Below are 19,993 nucleotides of genomic sequence, written 5' to 3'. Positions count from 1 at the left end.
CTCAAAGCTAATCGACGAACGTTGTAAGAAAAAAGGTAAAGAGAATTTCTAGCTGTATACAGTGCAGTTTTCGCGCATCTGCTTAAAAGTCCTCTCTGCCGCTTCAGAAGGCGGGCTATATCCTAAACTTTCTCTTCGATTATTCTGCAGTGACAGATATAATTATACACGTATCCTCAGATTCCTCAGCGCAATTTATTTTTGCGGTAAAATAAAAGGTTGAGTTATAGTAAATATTCCAACAGTGAACAAACACTGTGACAGCTCTTGATTTGTTATTTATCATTTACATTTCAAGCCCAGTAATCTCGACGAACCCTCCGCGTACAGCATTTCCTTTACATTTAACCAATTTCCATACTCGCCACCCCACATGCTCCCCTTGATAACGGTCGTGTATTTTATAGTAGCGCGAACAAAGACGGCCCCTCATTTCTATAACGTGGAAATCCCGCAAAGACCGAATTATAGGTGGCAGCGGAATGTTACTTTGATCCAGCGTTTAGTCCAAGTCAGTGGGGGCAACCGAGCAGAAATGAACTCGCGATAATGATACGCGCAGTACGTAAAACGCGCCCTCGGATTCAACCCCTATTCCCCCCGCAGGGAAACTTCGCATCGACGCTGGCGTCGCGGAGGGGCTGATTCCGGCGGCCATGTTCGTTGCTCAAAATTTCGCGGTCGTCCCCCCCCCCCCCCCCCCTCCCCCGATCCTCCTCCCACAGTGGTCCCCTCTGCCGATAACAGCTTGCGCGACAAGTGAACCAACAAAGGGGAGCAATTTACGCGACGTGCGCAGTTTAGAGACATTGCGCACGTGCAGTTTCCACGATTTTAAACATTCCGATCTAACGAATTCGATCTCTTTCAACACGTTGGTCGCCATGTCACCCATCCAAGGGTGACAGAGCTTTTTATTAAAGAATTAAACAAATTAATCCTGAAGTCATGCTATCGATAAAAACGTATCCGAATATTATTTGTGAATACGGAGAGGTTTGAAAAATATGTACCGTGACAAATGCTAGGTTACGCACTTTCCAATTGTCTCGAAACATAATTTTAACTACGTGGAGATTTTCACGATTATTAGCTTGGCGATCAACGCGTTAAATAATTTCATGCTCCTTATTTTTGGAGACTTGAGAGAGAAACTTGAGAAAGAATTAGCACGTGGACGACGACCGTTTACTTCCACGGTTCGAGGCTTACTTCCCCCCTTTTTCCTAAATACGTCATCCGACCAAAGATAAAAGAGTAACAGATGCCTAGATAATTGTGCACGTCCGATGAGCAAGAAATCGACGAGAGTAAGGAGTAAGATTTACGCAAAGTGCCTCTTTATTTTAGAAGCTTAAAAGTTTCCTAAGGAAGATTAAATTAATAATAATGATTTCGTAGCCGTCCCCAGTAAATCACAGCGATCGCTACCAGACGCGTCCATCCATGGAACGGGGGATGGCGAAGAAGAGAGGAGAAAAAAGATCAAGGTCACAGGGTGGAAAAGCGCGCGCGCGCGCGCACGTGCCACGAGTGGCGCGCATTTCCACGACGATGCGGTCGTGCAGATGGGGCGGTCGAATGCAGGGGTGACCCCGGCGGCCATGTCGGTTTCCAATTAAACAAATGCCTGGTAGGAACTCGAGCAACCCCTCAGGCATAGGCAGCCCGTTTCCACCCCGCGGTTCCAGCGAGTTCCTCTCTGTTCCACAGCGCGAGGGGAAATTGCTGCGACGCACGTGTCGAGCAGCATGCGAAATTCGAGTACAGTCCGCCATTATGTACGCGTTACTCTCTATCTATCTTCAATGATGAGCAACGTTTTATTGCAATTATAGATTAGTGAAACTATCGAAACAACAAGTGCAGAGATTTGTACTAGTTAAAATGCCTTAGCAAGTTAACAACTATTCTTTCGTTTATTTTCATTTATTTATTTGCTCCTTAGACGAGCGTGGCACCGTGTTGCGACACGTAGCGCGTGCAATCGCATACGTGCACGTGTCTGGAGTTTCTAATCAGTCACCAGACCGTTCCAGCGAGGCTGAGGCCATCGTGACAGTTGGGGGGGAAATCGTGTTACATATTCCGTTCGCTAACCATTGCGTGATCGAGCGTTCGTTGGAATCAATAGCGAATGCCAGTAAACGATCGCGTGGCTCGTGCACGTGTACCGTAATCAGCGTATGCATCCTTTCTTATCGTGAATAAATTGTCCAGCACTGGATGATCCAGCTTCGTTCAATCTGCAACGACAGCTGTTCCCCATGTTTCATCTCAACCGTGGCTACTTCGTTTCAATCTCCCATGTATTTTATTATCGATATTCAATCAGTCCCATAAATATTCGTACTCTCTATGTTCAAATTAAATGGTAGGTTTGATGGTAGGTTTGTATAAATATGTACATATATAAGCATATACACGAAAAATTCATTAACTATTATCAAAACTATTATTTAATTTAGTCAAACTTCTTCGATAGACATAGAGGGCACGAATATTTGTGGGATTGTCTGTATTTATTCCTTACGCGAGCAAGATGCATCATGAAATTCCATTGAAACTTACATCACACGTGTCTCTACTAAATCGTCGATTTATGTAGACGTTGTTGTACGATCGCTAGGTCGAATCGTTTAATCAAAAGAATTAAACGAATGCATGTAACGGATCTAAACTCGCTTCTCGACCAGCGATCATCCTCGAAACATCGAGTAATCTGACTTTTCCGTAAAATCCAGGCAGTCGTCATCGACGCAGATAACTCTCCGCGACGCGTCGCGCGGCCAAGAACAAGAACAAGAACAAGAACGTGCCGCGGATGCGATGAACTTTCATCGGCGATGACCTTATCAGGAAACTGTTTTTTCCTCGGGAAGAGTTCATCGCAATCTCGCGACGTTTCGAGAGACCGTGCACAAGCTCAGGGGAAAAGGAAACCGGAAAACTAACGACGAAAGCACTTTCGATTTGCGTTACATTGCCAAAGCTCCAAATATTGGGCTCCTCCGCTTGGCTCAGGTAAAATTGTTTGCGGACTCTTCGGTTTTTGGATGTGTGGGACTCGTCAGCAGCGTTTCAACGCGCTCGATGACTAAAAAAAACGTTTCCCATTTTGGTCGGAATCGTAAAATAATTTATTCTATAATTTCCGCAATTCTTAAAAATACATCTTTCCAGAAGTTATATTAAACGTCCGAAGAAGAAAAATTGTAAACGTTACGAATTACATAAATAAATATTGTATTTTCGTTAATTAGATTCGATGTTTGAATGCTTCGTATACCTCGTTTACTTTATCTTTCGTCGCAGACAAAGTTATAGTTGCATAGCGCCGCAATGATTCCGTTGCGTCGCAATTATCTCGCGAGATGCAGTTCCGAAAAAAATAAATGCAACTCAAGTATGAAACACGGTGTTATCTGTGTTTCCACACGAAACGGAAAAATAGACACGGGTCTACGGAGGTGGGGGATCGAGGTTACATTTGCCGAGCTATTACGTTTGCGATAATTACGCGTGAAGATTCATCAAGCGTATCAACCTGCTTGGCTTACGTCCTTTCTTAGGGCAACGTTCTATGGGGATGCATGGGGAGTTGTCGCCTCTGATCCTGGCGTAACCCGCCTTGCAGTAACAGGCGTCGTTGCATCTCTGCAAAAAAGTAATTAAACGACAATGCTCGCGGGGGAGTAAATCAACGAGTACGACTTTTTCACCGATCACCCTCCTGTTGAAACACTCACGATATTAACGATGGGACAAGTTTGATTAAGATTCGAGCAAGTGGTTTGGCAAGCAGATCCACACGCGTACTCCTCGTTCTTCCTGTCACAAACGAGGACCGCAGCGAAGGTGGCTAAAAATATAACGAATTTGAACAGCGAACTCCACCGCAATTTCACCTCTCATCGATTCGAATTTCCGTGTTCTTGTCACTCGAGAGTGAGTCATAGAAGACCAATTGAAACCAAATAGTTTTACAAAAAGAAACGACTTTCGCTTGAACACGAGATAATAAAACATCCCCAAATGATGTAAATATAGAGTAATTTCTGAATACTTGCAAATACCGAAACCAAAAATTTCTAGAGGCTATTAAAAATAGGCGCGTTCACTCTGTCCGAACAAAGTCAAGAACCGTGACGCGAGATCACCTGAAGTTCGAAACGATCACAATCGATTATGAGGACACTTACTTGCGGAGAGAATGGCCAGAGCGGCGAACAAAACAAAAATTACTTTATGCATCTCGATGGAACGTTCGATATCTTGTTTACAACTAAACTGATGCATGACAGTCAAGACCAGGCTTATATACGTTGCAATAATTTTTTCCACGTTAGATCGGTTGATGACTAAATGTCCCCGGTGATATTCAAGGCTGCTCGCGTTAGTGTAATCCCCCTTTCTTCTATTTCCCCTGTTTCTCCAACGTTTGAAATCGCGACTAGAGTAGACGCTAACTATACATCGACTTGTATTATTAACGAGGTTAAATAATTGTCTCATCGTGATAACAAAATAAATGGTTGAAACGCTATTGATAAAAGCAATGTCAATTCGCAACTTGAAGCTACATTTACATCATTTTCTATATGCTGTAACATGATCTACGTTGTCGATGTAAATTGATTAAGCATTCACTAATCTATCTTTTTCCAAGATGTTTGTGTTAGTTACTGCGTCGTTGAAGAAGAAAACGACAACTCGCGACACGAACATTACACCTGTAAAAACATCACGTTTGTATCAACTATCTCTTATACAATTTCAACGTCCATACATTACCCAACAATAAGAATTCGATGTTTGCAGACACAAAACATTGCAATTTTTAAAGAAGCACTACGTTTTTCCCCGAGCTATTAATAACCATAAAAGTGGCGTTATAAATTATATTACACGGACGGAACGCTTCATAGTTGGCTGACTACGATAACATCGTCCGTGTGAAAAACATGATTCTCGGGAACTGAAAGATAACGAAGGCCTCCGGAAATTTCGTGTAACGTGCAAGTTCAACCATTCGATTAATCGCGGGGAATTCTAGCATCGAGCATGAGTCACGTGTAAAACTTAATTCGCACACCTCCCACTTTCATTCCTGTGATTCAATTTAGCGACCATTGTCTAACCCAATCTACCATGTACTTATGCACAGACCGCTCGACGTATCATCGCGTTTAATATATAATTCTGTTTTATCTACAGCCTTCGCTAGTTTTATCTACAGCCTTCGCTAGTTTTCCTATCGGTCGTACGTCGTTTAATTGGCAGTCACTGTTTGTTTCCATTTGGGTTTTTCAACAATAAAATTTGCTAACTAATCGACCTAACCTTCGTATGTTTTTAAACTACTTCCTATGTCTACTCGGTGACCGAAAAATCGAAGACGTTTGGCAATGTTGGAGGTCGAGCAGGGCTGATTGGAGGAGTTAATATCGGGTCAGTGTGTCAGAAAGAGCGTTTCACGGGGAGGGAGATGGCGAAATCGTGGCCCTTCATTGGCACAAAGGAGCCACGGTCGCCTCCTGCAACGCGACGTTTCACAGGGGTGAAAAGTAGAGTAGAGAAGGGCGCCAGAGAGGACGGGAGGAAGAAGGGAAATGGGAGACGAGGCAGGGTCTCTCGAGGGCTTGCAATCGAGTTTTCCGCTGTCAGTGGCTGCTGGTCGTCGACGAGGAAAACAGGGCGGCTACGCAGCCATTCGCACGCCTTCAGACTTCAGACGCCCGAATAGCTCAATCGAGACAGTGTCGAGGGATTGGCGACCCTGTCGCGATTGCTCGAATTGAAAAAAAAAAAAAAGAAATGCTTTATGTATTCTGTTCTACACCTTTCTTTACGCTGCTCTCCTTGAATCTAAAGGACAGTGGTCTGTGTGTGAACAGAGTAGAGGTCCAGAATCACTGGTCACTTTGATTACCGAAGGAATCGAGGCCGCACTGTATTCCCATCGAATTTAAATATATAAATTGCCGAGCAACGTATTCAGCGATCGTTCCTCTCGATCCGTCTCCCCGGAGGCTCTCGACGAAATGATAAATTTTGTGGAGAGCACTAGACTGTCGCGACGAATCATCCGCGACTGGGAAGAGGGAGGATGAAAGGAGGCGTAATGGAGGAAGTTGGTTCTGAGTGCTCAATAATAAATAGCATTTTCGACTGTCGGATATTCGATTGTCGGCTAAGGCCTGGCTAAATAAAAAGGTAAAAAAGGGGAGGAGCAGAGAGAATAAGGAAATGCAAGCGGAGGGATTCGGTGGGTCGTTGTCCCATCCCCACGGCGTTTAAAAGAAAAGGGAGCGCGGAATCGAGAATCGACGAGATCGATCGCTGGTTCCAGAGTCGGCTGCGTGATCCAACGTTCAACTTTTACCGATTCAATCGAGCGAAATTAACGTCGACGCTGTTCGCAGAGTTCTAATGCGGAGGTCGCTAATTGTAGGGCCCGCACAACGTTCTGCGATTCACGGGTCGGTACGACGGAAATCGCAGCGTCGACGAGACCAACTCGAAAAAAAAAACGCACGTTTAGGCAGCTTTCCTGTCACGGTATTTGTCAAACTCCACCTTTCGCAGGGATCCGTACATGCATCGCACCAAACGCGTCGCTATCGAACAGTTTTTAGCCACTAATCACGCGTAGTAATAAGCCGTTTGCACATTTTTCCACGATAAGATTGACCACGGCATTGACGAGTTCACGTTTGTTTTCCTACTGCAAGCAATCGTCAATGGTCTGTGATAATTATTCTAATACACATAATAGAGTGCGTCGTCAAAACTTAGGTAACGCGTTAGCGAGGAATTATATAAAAGCCCGGGCGATTGGACGATAGATACAGAGTAGCTTCGACAGGCTTCAACAACATTACACATCATGCTTCGCAAACTAATCATTTTGTCCGTCGTTCTAGCGATGGTGTGCGCTCAGGGTAAGTCGTTTTTGCAAAGATTTTACGTATTTCGATCGAGTGAGAGTTTGTCGTGTGCGGTGTTGTCGAGTATTTTATTGCATTTGTCGTGGTTTACGGTAGAATTAACCCTTTGCACTCGAGAGGTGACTCTCAGTCACCATTAGGTTTCACGCAGCAAATCTATCAGTAATAATGTTTCTTTAGGTTTAATTTCTCTGGAGCTCGAAGTGTCGATAAAATGATTGTCGGCGAGGTAAAGGTGACATTATTCTCAAATCTAGATAGCTTAGAATTCATGGCAATAGAATGCTAAGAAACATCTCGAGTTGCCGGTAGAAGAGTTAATTGTCGTTTCAGAGCAATAACGATTACGGAAATTCTTGCAGATTGCGGACCAAACAAAGAATGGAACTCGTGTGGATCGGCGTGTCCACCCACATGCGGCCTACCTGATATGCGCCCCTGTACTATGGTATGTTTATTTTTCGTGTATTGTACGTAAAACGCGTAATTGTTATGTTAAGTTGCATACAGCGACACTTCTTACAAACAATTTCATTCCGATTCTATTTCTGTAGCAATGCGTGATTGGATGCCGATGTAAAGCAGGCTTAAAAATAAAGGGTAACGAGTGCGTCGAGCCTAAGGACTGCTAATACAATTCTACTAGAGGTTGGACAACGTCAGCCGAGACTAGTGGCGAGTTTAGACGTTCCTATGTTACTTAATTAATTGCTTCCTTCAAATAAAATAATTTCATTCACGAAGTTAATCTGTGTATTCTGGCGTTCAACTGCGAACCATTCGAAACTACCCTGTCCCCTACCCTCTCAAAAAATACAGAACGTGTATCTACGGTGAAATTGATTATAGATAATTATTAAAATAATAAATACGTATATTTACATAAGTTTTCCGTTCGAGTGACCATTCGGATATTATTTGTTATTTTTCTCGCTAAATGTATCGCCGATGCGATTACATAATCGTTTCGATATGACAATCAAAATTTGGCAGAAATTACGCGTAACGAGAGGTTAAGTATTTCGTTCGCATGGAAACGTATAAAAAGACATACTAAAAAGATAACTATGCACAGTTGCTTTATCCAGACTCCGACAACATGCTCCGCGAACTCATCGTTGTAATCGTCGCACTGACGTTAGTGACCGCCAAGGGTAAGTAGATTTTTAGACAATTCTTACATACCTCAAATGTCTAAAGGGGGAGGCTTGTCCAGTCCAAAAATATACGATTACTCTGTAATTGCATGAGAACAGAAACTCTCCCACACCCTTCATCGTCAATTTAGAGATCAGTTGCTCGATTTCTCCATAACTATTGACTGTCATTCGAACGGAGTTACGGTTATAGTGAAATGTTTGCAGTGGCGCCCAAGGAGTGCGAATCGCATAAACAATGGCTCGCGTGTGGAACATCGTGTCCACCCACCTGCGGATTACCCGATAACCGCCCGTGTATCCTGGTATGTTCCCATCTCCAGTATCTTGCACAAAACACGTGCGTAATCGAGTCTGAAATCGATGGACATGTGCGTTTCGTTTTCTAGGAATGCATCCCTGGCTGTCACTGTCAACCTGGCTCGAAGGTAAAGGGCAACAATTGCGTCCTGCCTAGCGAGTGTTAACATTATTCGACTGTAAGCTTAACAACGACTACCAAGAAACTCGGAAGATTATAATTATAATTAATATTGTTTATATGCTTGTTTCTATGAAATACAATTCGTAACGTCTAACAGCGTTGTATTATTCTGTCCGCGTACACCCCCACAGATCAAACACAAAAGATAATAGTAATATTGGATTAATTGGATCTAAATATCGCATTTAATCTTCGACAACAAACATGAATCTCGCTTCATTTTAAATCCTCACAGAGTCAGTTCTACGAAGTGTAGGGCGATAAGATCGCTAAAGGATCTTTATTTAATATAACAATCTCGTTATGTCGTTAATGTTCTTACTTCCACTCTACTGATTCGTGCCAAGATGCCACCCACGCAAATTATTCAAGATGGATACGGTTTGTCAAATCTAACCCAGAAACAAAAAATAGTTCACCGCCGGTATAAGTTTCTACCGAAGATTGAAACGTATGTCCTACTTTACGAATCGTGTCCATTAAATAGGCTACTAGGACAAAAAAAGAAATGAAACGATCGAACAACTAAAGCACCGATCGTCCGAGAAGGTCGTCGACGAAATGAACGAATAATCCCGACAATTTCCTCGTCTACGAGCTACGGATGTAGCGCCAGTGTGGGATGGGAAACGAGATGAAGTGGGAGAGAGTCACGAGTCAGGAAAAATGCGTAGATCAGCGTGAAAGAGAAAAAAGATGTCGATCTTGGACAACGTTTCGTAACACCGCTATATAAAGCCAAGTAGTTTCGACAAGTTTTAGTGCTAGTCGTAAACTTCCCCGGAAATAGACCAACAATGTCTCGATTCGTTCTCGTTCTACTCGTCGCTCTGGCTATATTGTCTGCTGGTAAGTAAAAGACTACGAATCACGGATTATAAGCGGTGCACGAGAAAGAATACTAAAGTGATCGGATGCAACTAGGCGCGGAAGTAAAGGTCTCCGCTGGAGAGTACGAATCGTCGATGTTCGAAGGAAACGTTTGAATTTAAATATTGAATTTAAAATGAATTTCAATTAAGAGCATCGAGAACGAAAATATAATTTTCGAAGGATAACATAACGATTGTGTGCTCGAAGGTTCGTCTGCCCAGCAGTGCGGACTTAACGAGGAGTTCAAATCATGTGGATCGTCATGCGAACCTACTTGTGCCGTACCTAAGGCACAGGTCTGCACTTTGGTTAGTATTGAAATTCACGTTCGACTCGTGATAGTAAATACTCTTCTCGTAATTAGGACATTGTCGATGTTTAGCAGGCGTCCGAGTTATTTCGCTCTAATATGATAAGTAGCCGCGATAAATGACAGTAACAGTAGTAACAACGATGAGAACGTTGCACGTTCCATGTGATATACTAACGGCCTTCGCGAAACCTTGGTACTGAAACGAGTATCTGGACACACGAGTCTCCAAAAGAGACTGAAAGCGATCGTCATGTATTTGAAATTGTTTCTACCGATCATAAATGCGTTCGTCAAGGAATTAAAATTTCTTTATTCTTTTATGCAGGAATGTAAAACCGGCTGTCAGTGCAAGAATGGATTCCTGAGAAACAGCGAAAACGAATGTGTCACACGTGAAAACTGCTAGCATTGCCACCAGGAGCACGGAAACACGTTTCTACCGAGTTCTCAGCCTTCTACCAGTTCCTACCAATTTGTACTAAAAAATAAACTGTATGAAAATGTGAATAAATGATCGTTGAATTTTCTGTAATTCCTATTCTTCGTCCTTCGCAGCGAAATATCGAGTTACGTGCGCCAAAACCGTGTACTTCGAATGGATTATTTTGTTTATGAATGTAATCTTGTGGACGCATATACTTGTGTCTGAGTAACGGCAATTCCCCATTGGAAGAAGAAGAATAAGATAAACAAGAAAATAGATACAACGAGTATCTCTCGAGGCGAGAAAACAGATATGGGGATAATAAAGCAAGTGGATCGGTACCATATAAATACGAACATGTACTTTCCAGCTTTAGTGTCACTTATAAACCGTTCGAAAATCAGAGCCGCGATGTCGCGAATTGTTCTTCTTCTACTCGTTGTTGTTGGAATATTTTCTGCGAGTAAGTAAAACGCATCGTTCAAAACTAATAAGAAGGACGGTCTGATAATTTGCTGATATAAAAATCTATGGCTGCTTGCGCTTTCTTAAAGATTCGATAATTAATAAAACAGCAACTAACTAAAAGTATTACTTTTAACTACTCTAAAGGAACTGTTAAAGCAATTTTATCTGTTCGAAGGTTCGCATAGGCAAAAGTGCAGACCTAACGAGCATTATGTTACTTGTGGAGGATGCGAACCCACTTGTGCCGTGCCCGAGGTGAAAGTCTGCACTGCTGTTAGTATTCGAATTTCGTTTTAAGCCGTGTTCATACAATCGCTGAATAGAAGATTTCATTTTTGATTCTTTTGTTTATTTACAGCATTGTGAAATCGGTTGTCGGTGCAAGAGTGGATTCTTAAGAAACGATGCTGGATTGTGCGTCGCCCCCCAGAGTTGCTATTAAGGGCATCACCGAAGCCCAATGAAATATATTTGTTTATTTTTCCCCATCTTTTGCTTGTCAACGATGTCACGTAAATATAAGGTAAAAATTTAATACGAAAGTACAGAGTGTAATTGAAAAACGGAAATAAAATACTTAAAAAACGTAATATATTATATTATTATATCCAAAAGTAATTGTATAATATAACATACTAAATGGAGGTACGTCAGAGGCACGTCAGACACGGTTAGCGTCGTTGAAATCGCTAACAAAGACCGCGATCGATCACCTGCAACGTGTTCATTTTGCACGTTCACCTGTTCAAATGCGATAGACGACGCGCAAAAAGACTTTTTGGGGATAATTTCTAAAAAAAAAAAAAAAGACGAAACGACATTGGAAACTATCGTCAGAACACAAACGCGGTAGACCAACGAAAATATTCGGGATTGTAAAATTCATCCGATAAAGGAAACCATCCGAGTGAAAGGAAAATTATGAAAATCGTCATCGGCAGACTTTGAGAAACGACTACACGCGTCAAGAATGAATTATGCTCTCTTTAAGTAAGCAAAAGCGTTCGGTATAAAAAAGACCTCCAAGAAAAACATTTTATTAGTGTCGTAGTTGAACATTGTCAGGGTAACACTTAGCTTTGGAAACTAAGCAAAATGAAGCCGATTACTGTGACAGCTTTCATCGCGCTGATCCTTTGCGCTGCGTGTAAGTACGATCATTGGTATATGTGTGTACCACTTTTTCGTTGATTACTGTCTGTTAATTGACAATACGCGATCGCGCGTATCCAACAATTCACAGAAAAAAGAAAATACTTTTAAACGCTGTATTTGAACTTTTTGTACGTGATTTATATCGTACTTGCACGTTCGTCACCTTGCTAACGACGCCGTTCCCGATTCGTCACGACCTACACATATCGATACCAAAACAAACGGTTCGGTACAACGCTTCGGAACGCGCCGCTGCTACACATCGTCGAAATCGCGAAATATCTTGATTGCGAATAAGGGCCTGAACACTGTCATTCGTGTAATATTTATTCGAAGCAATCTCCCTACAATTATTAATTTCTTGCATCGACCACTCGAAAACATAGGATGATCTTATTTCCGAATATTTCTAAAAAGAGAATGGACATAGGCTACTAATGATGTACTTTCAGATATCCCTGAGGCTGTTTCTGAGGAAGGTACGACGGAAGCCCCTACGACCACCCACGCTCCTACGACTACCCCTGCTCCTACCACCACCACCCCCAAACCTACTACTACCACCCCCAAACCTACTACTACCACCCCCAAACCTACTACTACCACTCCCAAACCTACCACTACCACCCCCAAACCTACTACTACCACCCCAAAACCTACTACTACCACCCCAAAACCTACCACCACTCCCAAACCTACAACCACCACCGCCAAGCCAACCACCGAAGGTTAGCCATAAATTATCTATCTTCGAAATTAAGAAAGGTCGAGGGTAATAATTACTCCCTCCTTGCTGTCTTCCCTGAAAAACAGTAACCCTAATTTTATTTAATAATTTCAAGTTTCATTTCAATTGGGCCGAAGTAATAGAAGTTAAAGGAAGATCGCAAACGCACTGATTTAAAAAATTAATAAATTATTTTCAGTACCGATATTGGCGGGATTTGGTGGTGCTATCTAGTGGCAAGAATAGAAACTGTTCCGCTACGAATTTTGGCGTTTTGTCATCTAGAGTGTGCTAACTATCGCTCTCGCCAAGGATATAAGTTATTTATTCTTGACCTTTCTTCGATACCGAATATTTTATTAGAAATAATACAGTAAATCTGAAATATGAAATCGTTTTCTCTGTGTTCGATAGCACCACCTAAATGCGGTCCACGCGAGTATCCTACCGATTGCGTCGAATGTCAAGTATCGTGCAAGCACCCTTACCCCATGTTTTGCAGAAAGGTAATCGAACGAATAATTATATCGACTAAACTATCCCTTTAAGAAATTCACCGATCCCAACTATTTCAGTCCAAGAAATGCACCAAAGGATGCTCGTGCAAAGTAGGCTTCCTCAGAAACAAGGATAACAAGTGCGTGACCCTTGCTGGTTGCTTCATGGAGGGTCTCTCGTATGGCTGTAAGTATTCGCGTTAGCTAATCTTTCTAGTCTACCGCGAAGAAGGAATATTTCTAATACACTGCGATTCTTTACAGTTGCCCATGTAGAGTAACGAGCAGCCGTGTCCAGTAAAGAAGAACGAACATCCGTAATCTTATATCTTGTCTAAAGTTACGTGACTGTTCGTTTACTTTATATAAAAAAAGAAGAGAATATGAATATAAAAGTTGTGTAATTTGTTATTCTTCATCGTATATTCAGACGTATAAATGGATATATTACGTCGATGTTAAGATAAAGAAACTGAAAAGTTCCTCGTTAAGCATGCATTTTTTATTCTTTCCCGATGTTTCAGCCACAGTTTCGATCCTCGTTAGGATATAGCGTCGAACAACGAACATGAATATTTAATAGAAAAAGCTAATGGACTGTTTGCAGCATTCTGTGAACGAACAACAAAGTACAGAGTGCTCTGGAAATTCCAACAGATGCCTCGTGCCAATAATACTTCAAATACGGAGAATTCGGTGTGTATACAAAGTAAGGGACTGTAAACATCTCCGCGCTCCGTCTGTGCAACGCATAAACATTGATGTGTGCGTTTCACGAATTAAACTCGGTCAATTACATTTACTTCACGGAATCAGCGTGTCAAAGAGCACGACCCATCGGTCAGATCGGATCTCGTCGAGTACGTGTCCCAAATATAAGTCGACGAGTGGATTATCGCTTCCAAGGAAGGTTGTTATTTTAATACACGTAACGCGTTAAACAACACTTTTTGAAAAATATTTACCGCCGCCCCGAGAAAATTTCCACGATAGGTGCAACAAATCTCGAGATTCTCGATTATCTAATCGTATCATCGCCGAATTTACCGATTACAACGAATCTTCTAGAGTGTATTTACCGCGCGAGATACTTCAGACTTAATCAGACAGGATCACAAATAATTCTGGAAACAACATTTCGTTGATAAGTCGATTGCCGCTGACATAATACTCGAACCTATGTTTTCTTATGGTTTCGGATCAGATTCGAGTACCAATGACTTCCTTAGGTTGATCGAATTTATAGTAATTACGCTTGCTTTTAGTTTTGATAGACGTTTCGATCAAAAAGATACATTCGAATTTTGTTTTTACAGGGAAGAGGAAAAATTTGGTAATCGTAATTTCTCAGAGACAAACGTTGACATAATTTTCGTTCCGAGTAGACGCGCGTTAAGAAATTGCAATTAGTGAAACAAGTGCCACCTGTTCGCGTCACTGTGCAAACACTCTTGCGCTTCCACGAAGATCTTAACGTAATCCAAACAACGCAAAGTCAACCGAGCAACGAACACGAGGACGATGGTATTAATAATTTCCAACATTTACGCACGACGAGCGTCCACTCGACCGTTCGAGACGAAAGTCAAATTTATTGCTCTCACTTGTCGAATCGACGCTATTGAAATGTACCTTCCGTCTCAATTTTGCGAAATTCTAATTGAAATCCCGTACTTGGGTTGGTCCGGACCGTGGACGGCCTAGGAGTATGCAAAACGGATCGCTTCTTTGAGCTGGTGGGGAAAACTTTGCAACAACTCCTCGAGCAATACCGTGTTTGCCTTCGTTCGCGTATTTACAAACGTCTCAGAAGGTTGCTGCCTTATCAATATTTACGAAACTATCCTAGTCACGTAGTTTGCATGGAATTCCGTCAGATCGAGACTACCGATTAATCAAGTACAAATCGACAGATAACGGAAAATCGTATAATAAAATCGTATAATAAAATCGTATTGTAGTCGTATGAATAAATCATGACTGTCAACGATTTTCGATACTAAGCAATTTATCAACGACGTTTCGATTCAATATATTGAGTAATTTTCAAGGAACGGAGAATAATCTCTTCGATGAATTAAATTAAACAAAGATTAGGTAGTCAAAGGCAGAACCTCCTCGGATATTTATTAACCGACTTCTTTATTATTAGAATTAAAAATTATACTAGGATGTAAAATCCGAGGCAAATATGTGTTAAAGAAAAGTAGGAAAATTTTTAGCTTGCAGCAGGAATGGCAACGTTTCATGTGGAATCCCTGAATGAGAATCCTTTGGAACAGTAGAAACCACAATCGAAACTATTCGCTATCACTAGAAGTTACTATTCACGGTGTTGATCGCGATCGATTCAAGGGATGACTGATTACGATTGCGTAAGCCGTATCGACCCGACCCGAAAGGATCCCGAAGGGGCGCGGTGACCGAGGCCAATCAACAAACGACGCTCGGATCCTTTGACCCCTATCCCTTTCTCAAGCCAATCAGGGTCATCTCATCCGCATTTTCTTATTATCAGGCGGCGACAAAATTTAAACCAAAAATAATCGGTACAAATAATCGCGACAGGTATCGTTTATCGAACTTTTTCGAACTTTAGTTTGATACAATCCTTCTAGGTTAACGTTTCTTATTGCTATTATATTCTAAAGGTGAATTTAAACAAAAAACTAAAGGAATTTTAAACTAAAGAACGTAGAAATATGACGTACAAATGAAATAAATTTGCGAACATTTTTCCATGGAGAATCTACTAAGCAACATTGTGCAAAAATAGTAATTGCAATTGCATACAATCAATACGACATGTGTAAAATACTGAGACTTGCATCGATCCAACGTACTGTTCAAAATTATCGTCCGAGATAACCTACGATCGATGTCTCGAGTGTAAGTGATAATCTACGCGAATCAGGATTGGTAGAGTTGGGGAAGCGGTGAAAATTAAGCAGCGCGTCGTGTAGACAAGGCGCACTGATCACGGAACAGTTCCTATAAAAGCTGGACACGACTGAGAGATGTCATCATTCGTACTCACGAGGCGAAACAGAAATCAGTGAATTTTCTCGTCGTGAAATCAACGTACCGACTCTTCCTAGAACCATGTCTCGCGCTATCGTTCTTTTCTTGGTCGTCGTGGCTGTTGCTTACACAGGTAAGTAATTCGAAAGCTCTCGAAGGTCGTCCGAGTTCGTTAGTAATTTCTAAAAATCTGTGAATTTGTGGCAGCTGCGTTTCCTGAGGGACAAGAAGCCTCTCAAGAGTGCGGTCCCAATGAAGTTTTCAACGCTTGCGGATCGGCATGCGTGGACACGTGTGAACGACGGGCGACGCCAGTCTGTACGATGGTTAGTAATCGTTTGTATCGTTTGTTTGATCGAATAGCGACGTTTGTAATTGTTCATTGTGAGATACTTTATTCTACGAATCCATTCAATTTTAATCCCACGGAGTCACGAATAAAGCACCGTTTATCTTTTACTGTCGCGACCATTGGTCGATCGAACCGCCCCGTTTAATCCTTACGTGACTCTTTGTTTCAGAATTGCGTGGTTGGCTGCCAATGCATGGACGGATACGTGAGGAACAAGGAGAACAAGTGCGTCCTCACTCGCGACTGTTAATCCCTGTGGAGCTGCGATTAACGTGGGAGTTTTAATTTAAGTCCAATTAGCGACTGTTGCGCGCGGTAGAACTGAGTTCGATCCTGCGTAACTTATACTTAATCCTTAGTGGTGCCGACTAAATGATTTTATTCCGCTGTTGAATAACGAATCCTGTATCGCTTACTTTTGTCAAGCCTGTGTATTGATGTATTTGATACGAAAGGTTGTGTTAGAATTGAGTTATATATTTTTGCTATAAAATTAAACTTATTCAACCAATGTTATACTGTTCGTTCGTTACCACCCATCTCTTCCATCATCGACTTTCTGTGCGTAATACTATTCCGTCTCAGGGAAGATAAAAATATTCTCCAGGTAGGAATTTTTCTCATCTCTGGTACGGAGTCAAAACGCCCCGTTTAACGTCTACAACAATTTTTCTAAGATAAGTTAGGATAGTTTTATTAAAGACCTCGAAAATATGACCCGTTCCTCGGATAGCCACGGATACGAGATGATCCCTTAATACATTGGTGTCCAGCTCGACTTTACGGCCTCTACCCGCTTTATCTTCAAGACTAAAGTCCCCATTTCGAAATCGATCGAACCATCCTCCGCATTTTCGTATATCAAACACTTTATCGCACGCTTCACACATTTCGTTGGTGGTCACGGTAGCGTTCGAGATTCTTTTTAGAATTGTAAAATACGAAACGCAAACGTGCGTTACGATATACACTCGCGGTTGTTTATCAGCGGTTTCCTTTTCAAAAATGTTAAGCGTCGCATAGAAACGGCCTATCGTGTATCAAACGTTGAACGTAATCGATCACCCTCGATATCCACGCGACTGTTATCGAGGACAAAGCCTTTTAATTAAATAAAAAGATTAGATATCGTTGTAAGTTAGACAGATTCTTAAATCACTGTTACGTAACGGATATAATTGTGCCGTTAATTTATTTCGAATGGATGAATACTTTGTGGCTATGTAAGTTACCAAAAAGGTATACATGAAGCTATAGTTGAGATTTATTAAAGAAGCGCAGCTGATTCATAGACTCTACGTGATCGTTTTTGAGTTAGATAAGTCGAGAATGATTCATTGATAATACTTCCGCAGATAAGATTTGTATCTCCATGGCGCTCCTATCCGCCGATTAAACGATTCACCGCCGTTTAGTACAATGTCGTTCGTGAACAAAGGGATTGTCGAAAGTTAAAGAGCAACTGAAGGCACATGTGCCAACGTTCGCCAAGAATCGAGCGCATGTGCCTTCAACAACTGACGATGAATGCAACATACGTCTTGGATTTCCTAAGAAGGATTCATGGATTTATAAAGGGGACTAAAGCTTTGTTTTACAAAGCGTCTCGAACGCTTGATAAATTCTTGAATGCAAATTATTTATTATCCATTTTAAAGGTCAACAAATTTTTCACGAAAACTAAGTTCGCCATAGGTAAATAAAATCATTCCACTCAACACCTGGAGTAGAGGACACATTTGTTTTTGGAGTTCCTGACGTAGTTTGGCTTACATTGGCACATGGGTTCACCGCATTCCTAAAGAAACCCAAATCATAGTTCATCGTTCTAACTTTTCACCTTAAGAAAAAAAGACTGACACTAACCTCGATGCACGTGGACATTGGGTTGCGGCACGTAGGCTCGCATTTGCTCGAGCATTCTTTCCGGATCTCGTTGGGACCACAACCGGCCTCGACAGTGCTCACTGTACAAACGTAAACACAAATAACTTGGGGAAAAAGGACTACTTCGCGAGTGAATTGAAAATGCTTAATCTCAAACACGAAGGATAAAGTTTTGCTGGTCGTTACGACAGAATAAGACAACGATAACTCGATATAATAACAAACAACAGAGAAATATGCATTTAACGCAGCAGTAATACCCAATTTGGCAATTATCTAAACTAACGAATACTCACAACCAATGTACGCAATGGCGACGAGCAGAAGGAAAACAGCGGCGCGAGACATCGTCGTGTGCTAGTTAGACTTCTGTAGCTTCAAGAATCTCTATATAACTTTTCGATCGCGTATGGTGCCAACACGGTACCTGGGATAGTTTTTATATACAATATTTCTCGACCTTCGAAATTTATCAGCATCATTTGTCATCTAGTATCAATAGTATTGTTTATGCATGGCTTCAAATGCTATGTTTTGTGTATGATATACAATTGATCGCGGAACACCTGCCAAAAACCACGTGTGAGTAATTGTGCTTTAGATAATTTCAATCCTACGAGCTCAACTAAAACAATAACCGTCGAAACGATGTCGGAGAGAAAGAGAGAAGATCCATCTCTGTCTCTCGAAGGCAACGTTAAATATTTGCTTTGGAGTTTGGTCATTTATTCCGTGCACGATGTAATGCTATTTCTTCTTGTCATACGTGAGGTTTCAGCCTGTGACACTTTGCGAACAGGCTTTCAAAAGAACTGTATTATCGGGCCTGATAAGGCATTGATGAATGACTCAGTAAATTAGTCATAAATTAGTTCATTATCGAGGAAGGTGACGTGACTCTTGCTATGTTTCTACACGATAGTCGAGGTAGGAAATAAGTATGACTCCCAGCGAATAATGGCCTATAGCGTAACTCTGCGTTGCATTCTCTTTTCTAACATTGGTAAAATTCTAAAATTAATAACGTCGATCGAGGCGTTGGCCGTTTGGATGGAAAGCCTTGGTAACGTTGATGCGGAAGCAAGTTGATTCTGATGCGTGTACATTTATCAAGGGGGATGGTGGTAAATAATCGTGCCAGGGGCTAATGTTGCGTGCAGTAGATCTGTACGAGGCAGCTTGGCTATCCAGCGTTATTCACGTTGCACACTGGACCGAACAAATGCCCGGGGTTTAATCGCTATCGCATCGAGTCTCCGCAAACCGTGACTTTTCTCACGTAACTAACGCTTCGAGCAAACAAGCCTACTATAACGCCCGCGTAAATTACCGGATTCCCCTGGATTAGCCGCGAGCAACCCAAACGTGGGCTGGAAGGAAAAATTCGCCGGTCGAGGGAGGTTTTTGAATCGATAGATTCTTGAAAAATAATAAAAATAACAGTGTCAGTCAAAAGTAAAGAAGGATTAAAAACACTCGACGCGGTTGAAAAAAAAAAACCATATAGACAGCAGCGAAGCGAAATTCAGTGTTTCCAATCGTTTTCCACCCCCTCGAGTTTTCACTTTTGAAGCAATGGAACGAGCCGAAACAAAATGTAGCAACTCGCGAGGGAAACGCGTGGCAGACGTGCCACGTGCGACCAGTTTCATCAGCGTTGTTTCCAGCAGTCCTCGAGGACCCTC

General features: G+C 41.8%; 6 protein-coding genes and 1 long non-coding RNA gene across 7 annotated transcripts; 5 read left to right on the top strand and 2 right to left on the bottom strand.

Moving 5' to 3' along the window:
* Window positions 1-3,116: 3,116 nt before the first annotated feature.
* Window positions 3,117-4,364, bottom strand: LOC128875745 (inducible metalloproteinase inhibitor protein-like). The gene is made up of 3 exons (XM_054121606.1): window positions 4,203-4,364; window positions 3,750-3,862; window positions 3,117-3,657 (listed from the first exon to the last, which is right to left on the bottom strand). Exons 1-3 carry the CDS (start codon window positions 4,297-4,299, stop codon window positions 3,517-3,519), a joined length of 351 nt encoding a protein of 116 aa, XP_053977581.1. The 5' UTR covers window positions 4,300-4,364; the 3' UTR covers window positions 3,117-3,516.
* Window positions 4,365-6,783: 2,419 nt separating this feature from the next.
* LOC128875757 (uncharacterized) lies at window positions 6,784-7,559 on the top strand. Its single transcript, XR_008456877.1, has 3 exons — window positions 6,784-6,944; window positions 7,313-7,398; window positions 7,505-7,559. It is a non-coding gene; the product is annotated as an uncharacterized LOC128875757 (long non-coding RNA).
* A 28-nt stretch (window positions 7,560-7,587) lies between these two features.
* Window positions 7,588-9,156, top strand: LOC128875756 (chymotrypsin inhibitor-like). The gene is made up of 3 exons (XM_054121617.1): window positions 7,588-8,104; window positions 8,315-8,412; window positions 8,497-9,156. Exons 1-3 carry the CDS (start codon window positions 8,050-8,052, stop codon window positions 8,572-8,574), a joined length of 231 nt encoding a protein of 76 aa, XP_053977592.1. The 5' UTR covers window positions 7,588-8,049; the 3' UTR covers window positions 8,575-9,156.
* A 131-nt stretch (window positions 9,157-9,287) lies between these two features.
* LOC128875755 (chymotrypsin inhibitor-like) lies at window positions 9,288-10,309 on the top strand. The gene is made up of 3 exons (XM_054121616.1): window positions 9,288-9,440; window positions 9,672-9,772; window positions 10,103-10,309. Exons 1-3 carry the CDS (start codon window positions 9,389-9,391, stop codon window positions 10,181-10,183), a joined length of 234 nt encoding a protein of 77 aa, XP_053977591.1. The 5' UTR covers window positions 9,288-9,388; the 3' UTR covers window positions 10,184-10,309.
* Window positions 10,310-11,680: 1,371 nt separating this feature from the next.
* LOC128875747 (proteoglycan 4-like) lies at window positions 11,681-13,539 on the top strand. The gene is made up of 5 exons (XM_054121608.1): window positions 11,681-11,816; window positions 12,277-12,552; window positions 12,966-13,057; window positions 13,127-13,235; window positions 13,313-13,539. The coding sequence occupies exons 1-5, from the start codon at window positions 11,765-11,767 to the stop codon at window positions 13,327-13,329; spliced, it is 546 nt and encodes a 181-aa protein (XP_053977583.1). The 5' UTR covers window positions 11,681-11,764; the 3' UTR covers window positions 13,330-13,539.
* Window positions 13,540-16,040: 2,501 nt separating this feature from the next.
* Window positions 16,041-16,932, top strand: LOC128875752 (chymotrypsin inhibitor-like). The gene is made up of 3 exons (XM_054121612.1): window positions 16,041-16,202; window positions 16,277-16,395; window positions 16,591-16,932. The coding sequence occupies exons 1-3, from the start codon at window positions 16,151-16,153 to the stop codon at window positions 16,669-16,671; spliced, it is 252 nt and encodes an 83-aa protein (XP_053977587.1). The 5' UTR covers window positions 16,041-16,150; the 3' UTR covers window positions 16,672-16,932.
* Window positions 16,933-18,043: 1,111 nt separating this feature from the next.
* Window positions 18,044-18,766, bottom strand: LOC128875754 (chymotrypsin inhibitor-like). Its single transcript, XM_054121615.1, has 3 exons — window positions 18,605-18,766; window positions 18,288-18,388; window positions 18,044-18,219 (listed from the first exon to the last, which is right to left on the bottom strand). The coding sequence occupies exons 1-3, from the start codon at window positions 18,654-18,656 to the stop codon at window positions 18,136-18,138; spliced, it is 237 nt and encodes a 78-aa protein (XP_053977590.1). The 5' UTR covers window positions 18,657-18,766; the 3' UTR covers window positions 18,044-18,135.
* Window positions 18,767-19,993: the final 1,227 nt, after the last annotated feature.

Source organism: Hylaeus volcanicus, chromosome 4 (assembly GCF_026283585.1).
Source record: "Hylaeus volcanicus isolate JK05 chromosome 4, UHH_iyHylVolc1.0_haploid, whole genome shotgun sequence".
Taxonomy (NCBI): domain Eukaryota; kingdom Metazoa; phylum Arthropoda; class Insecta; order Hymenoptera; family Colletidae; genus Hylaeus; species Hylaeus volcanicus.
The sequence above is the reverse complement of the archived record's forward strand: the minus strand, read 5'-3'. Positions and strand labels throughout refer to the sequence as shown.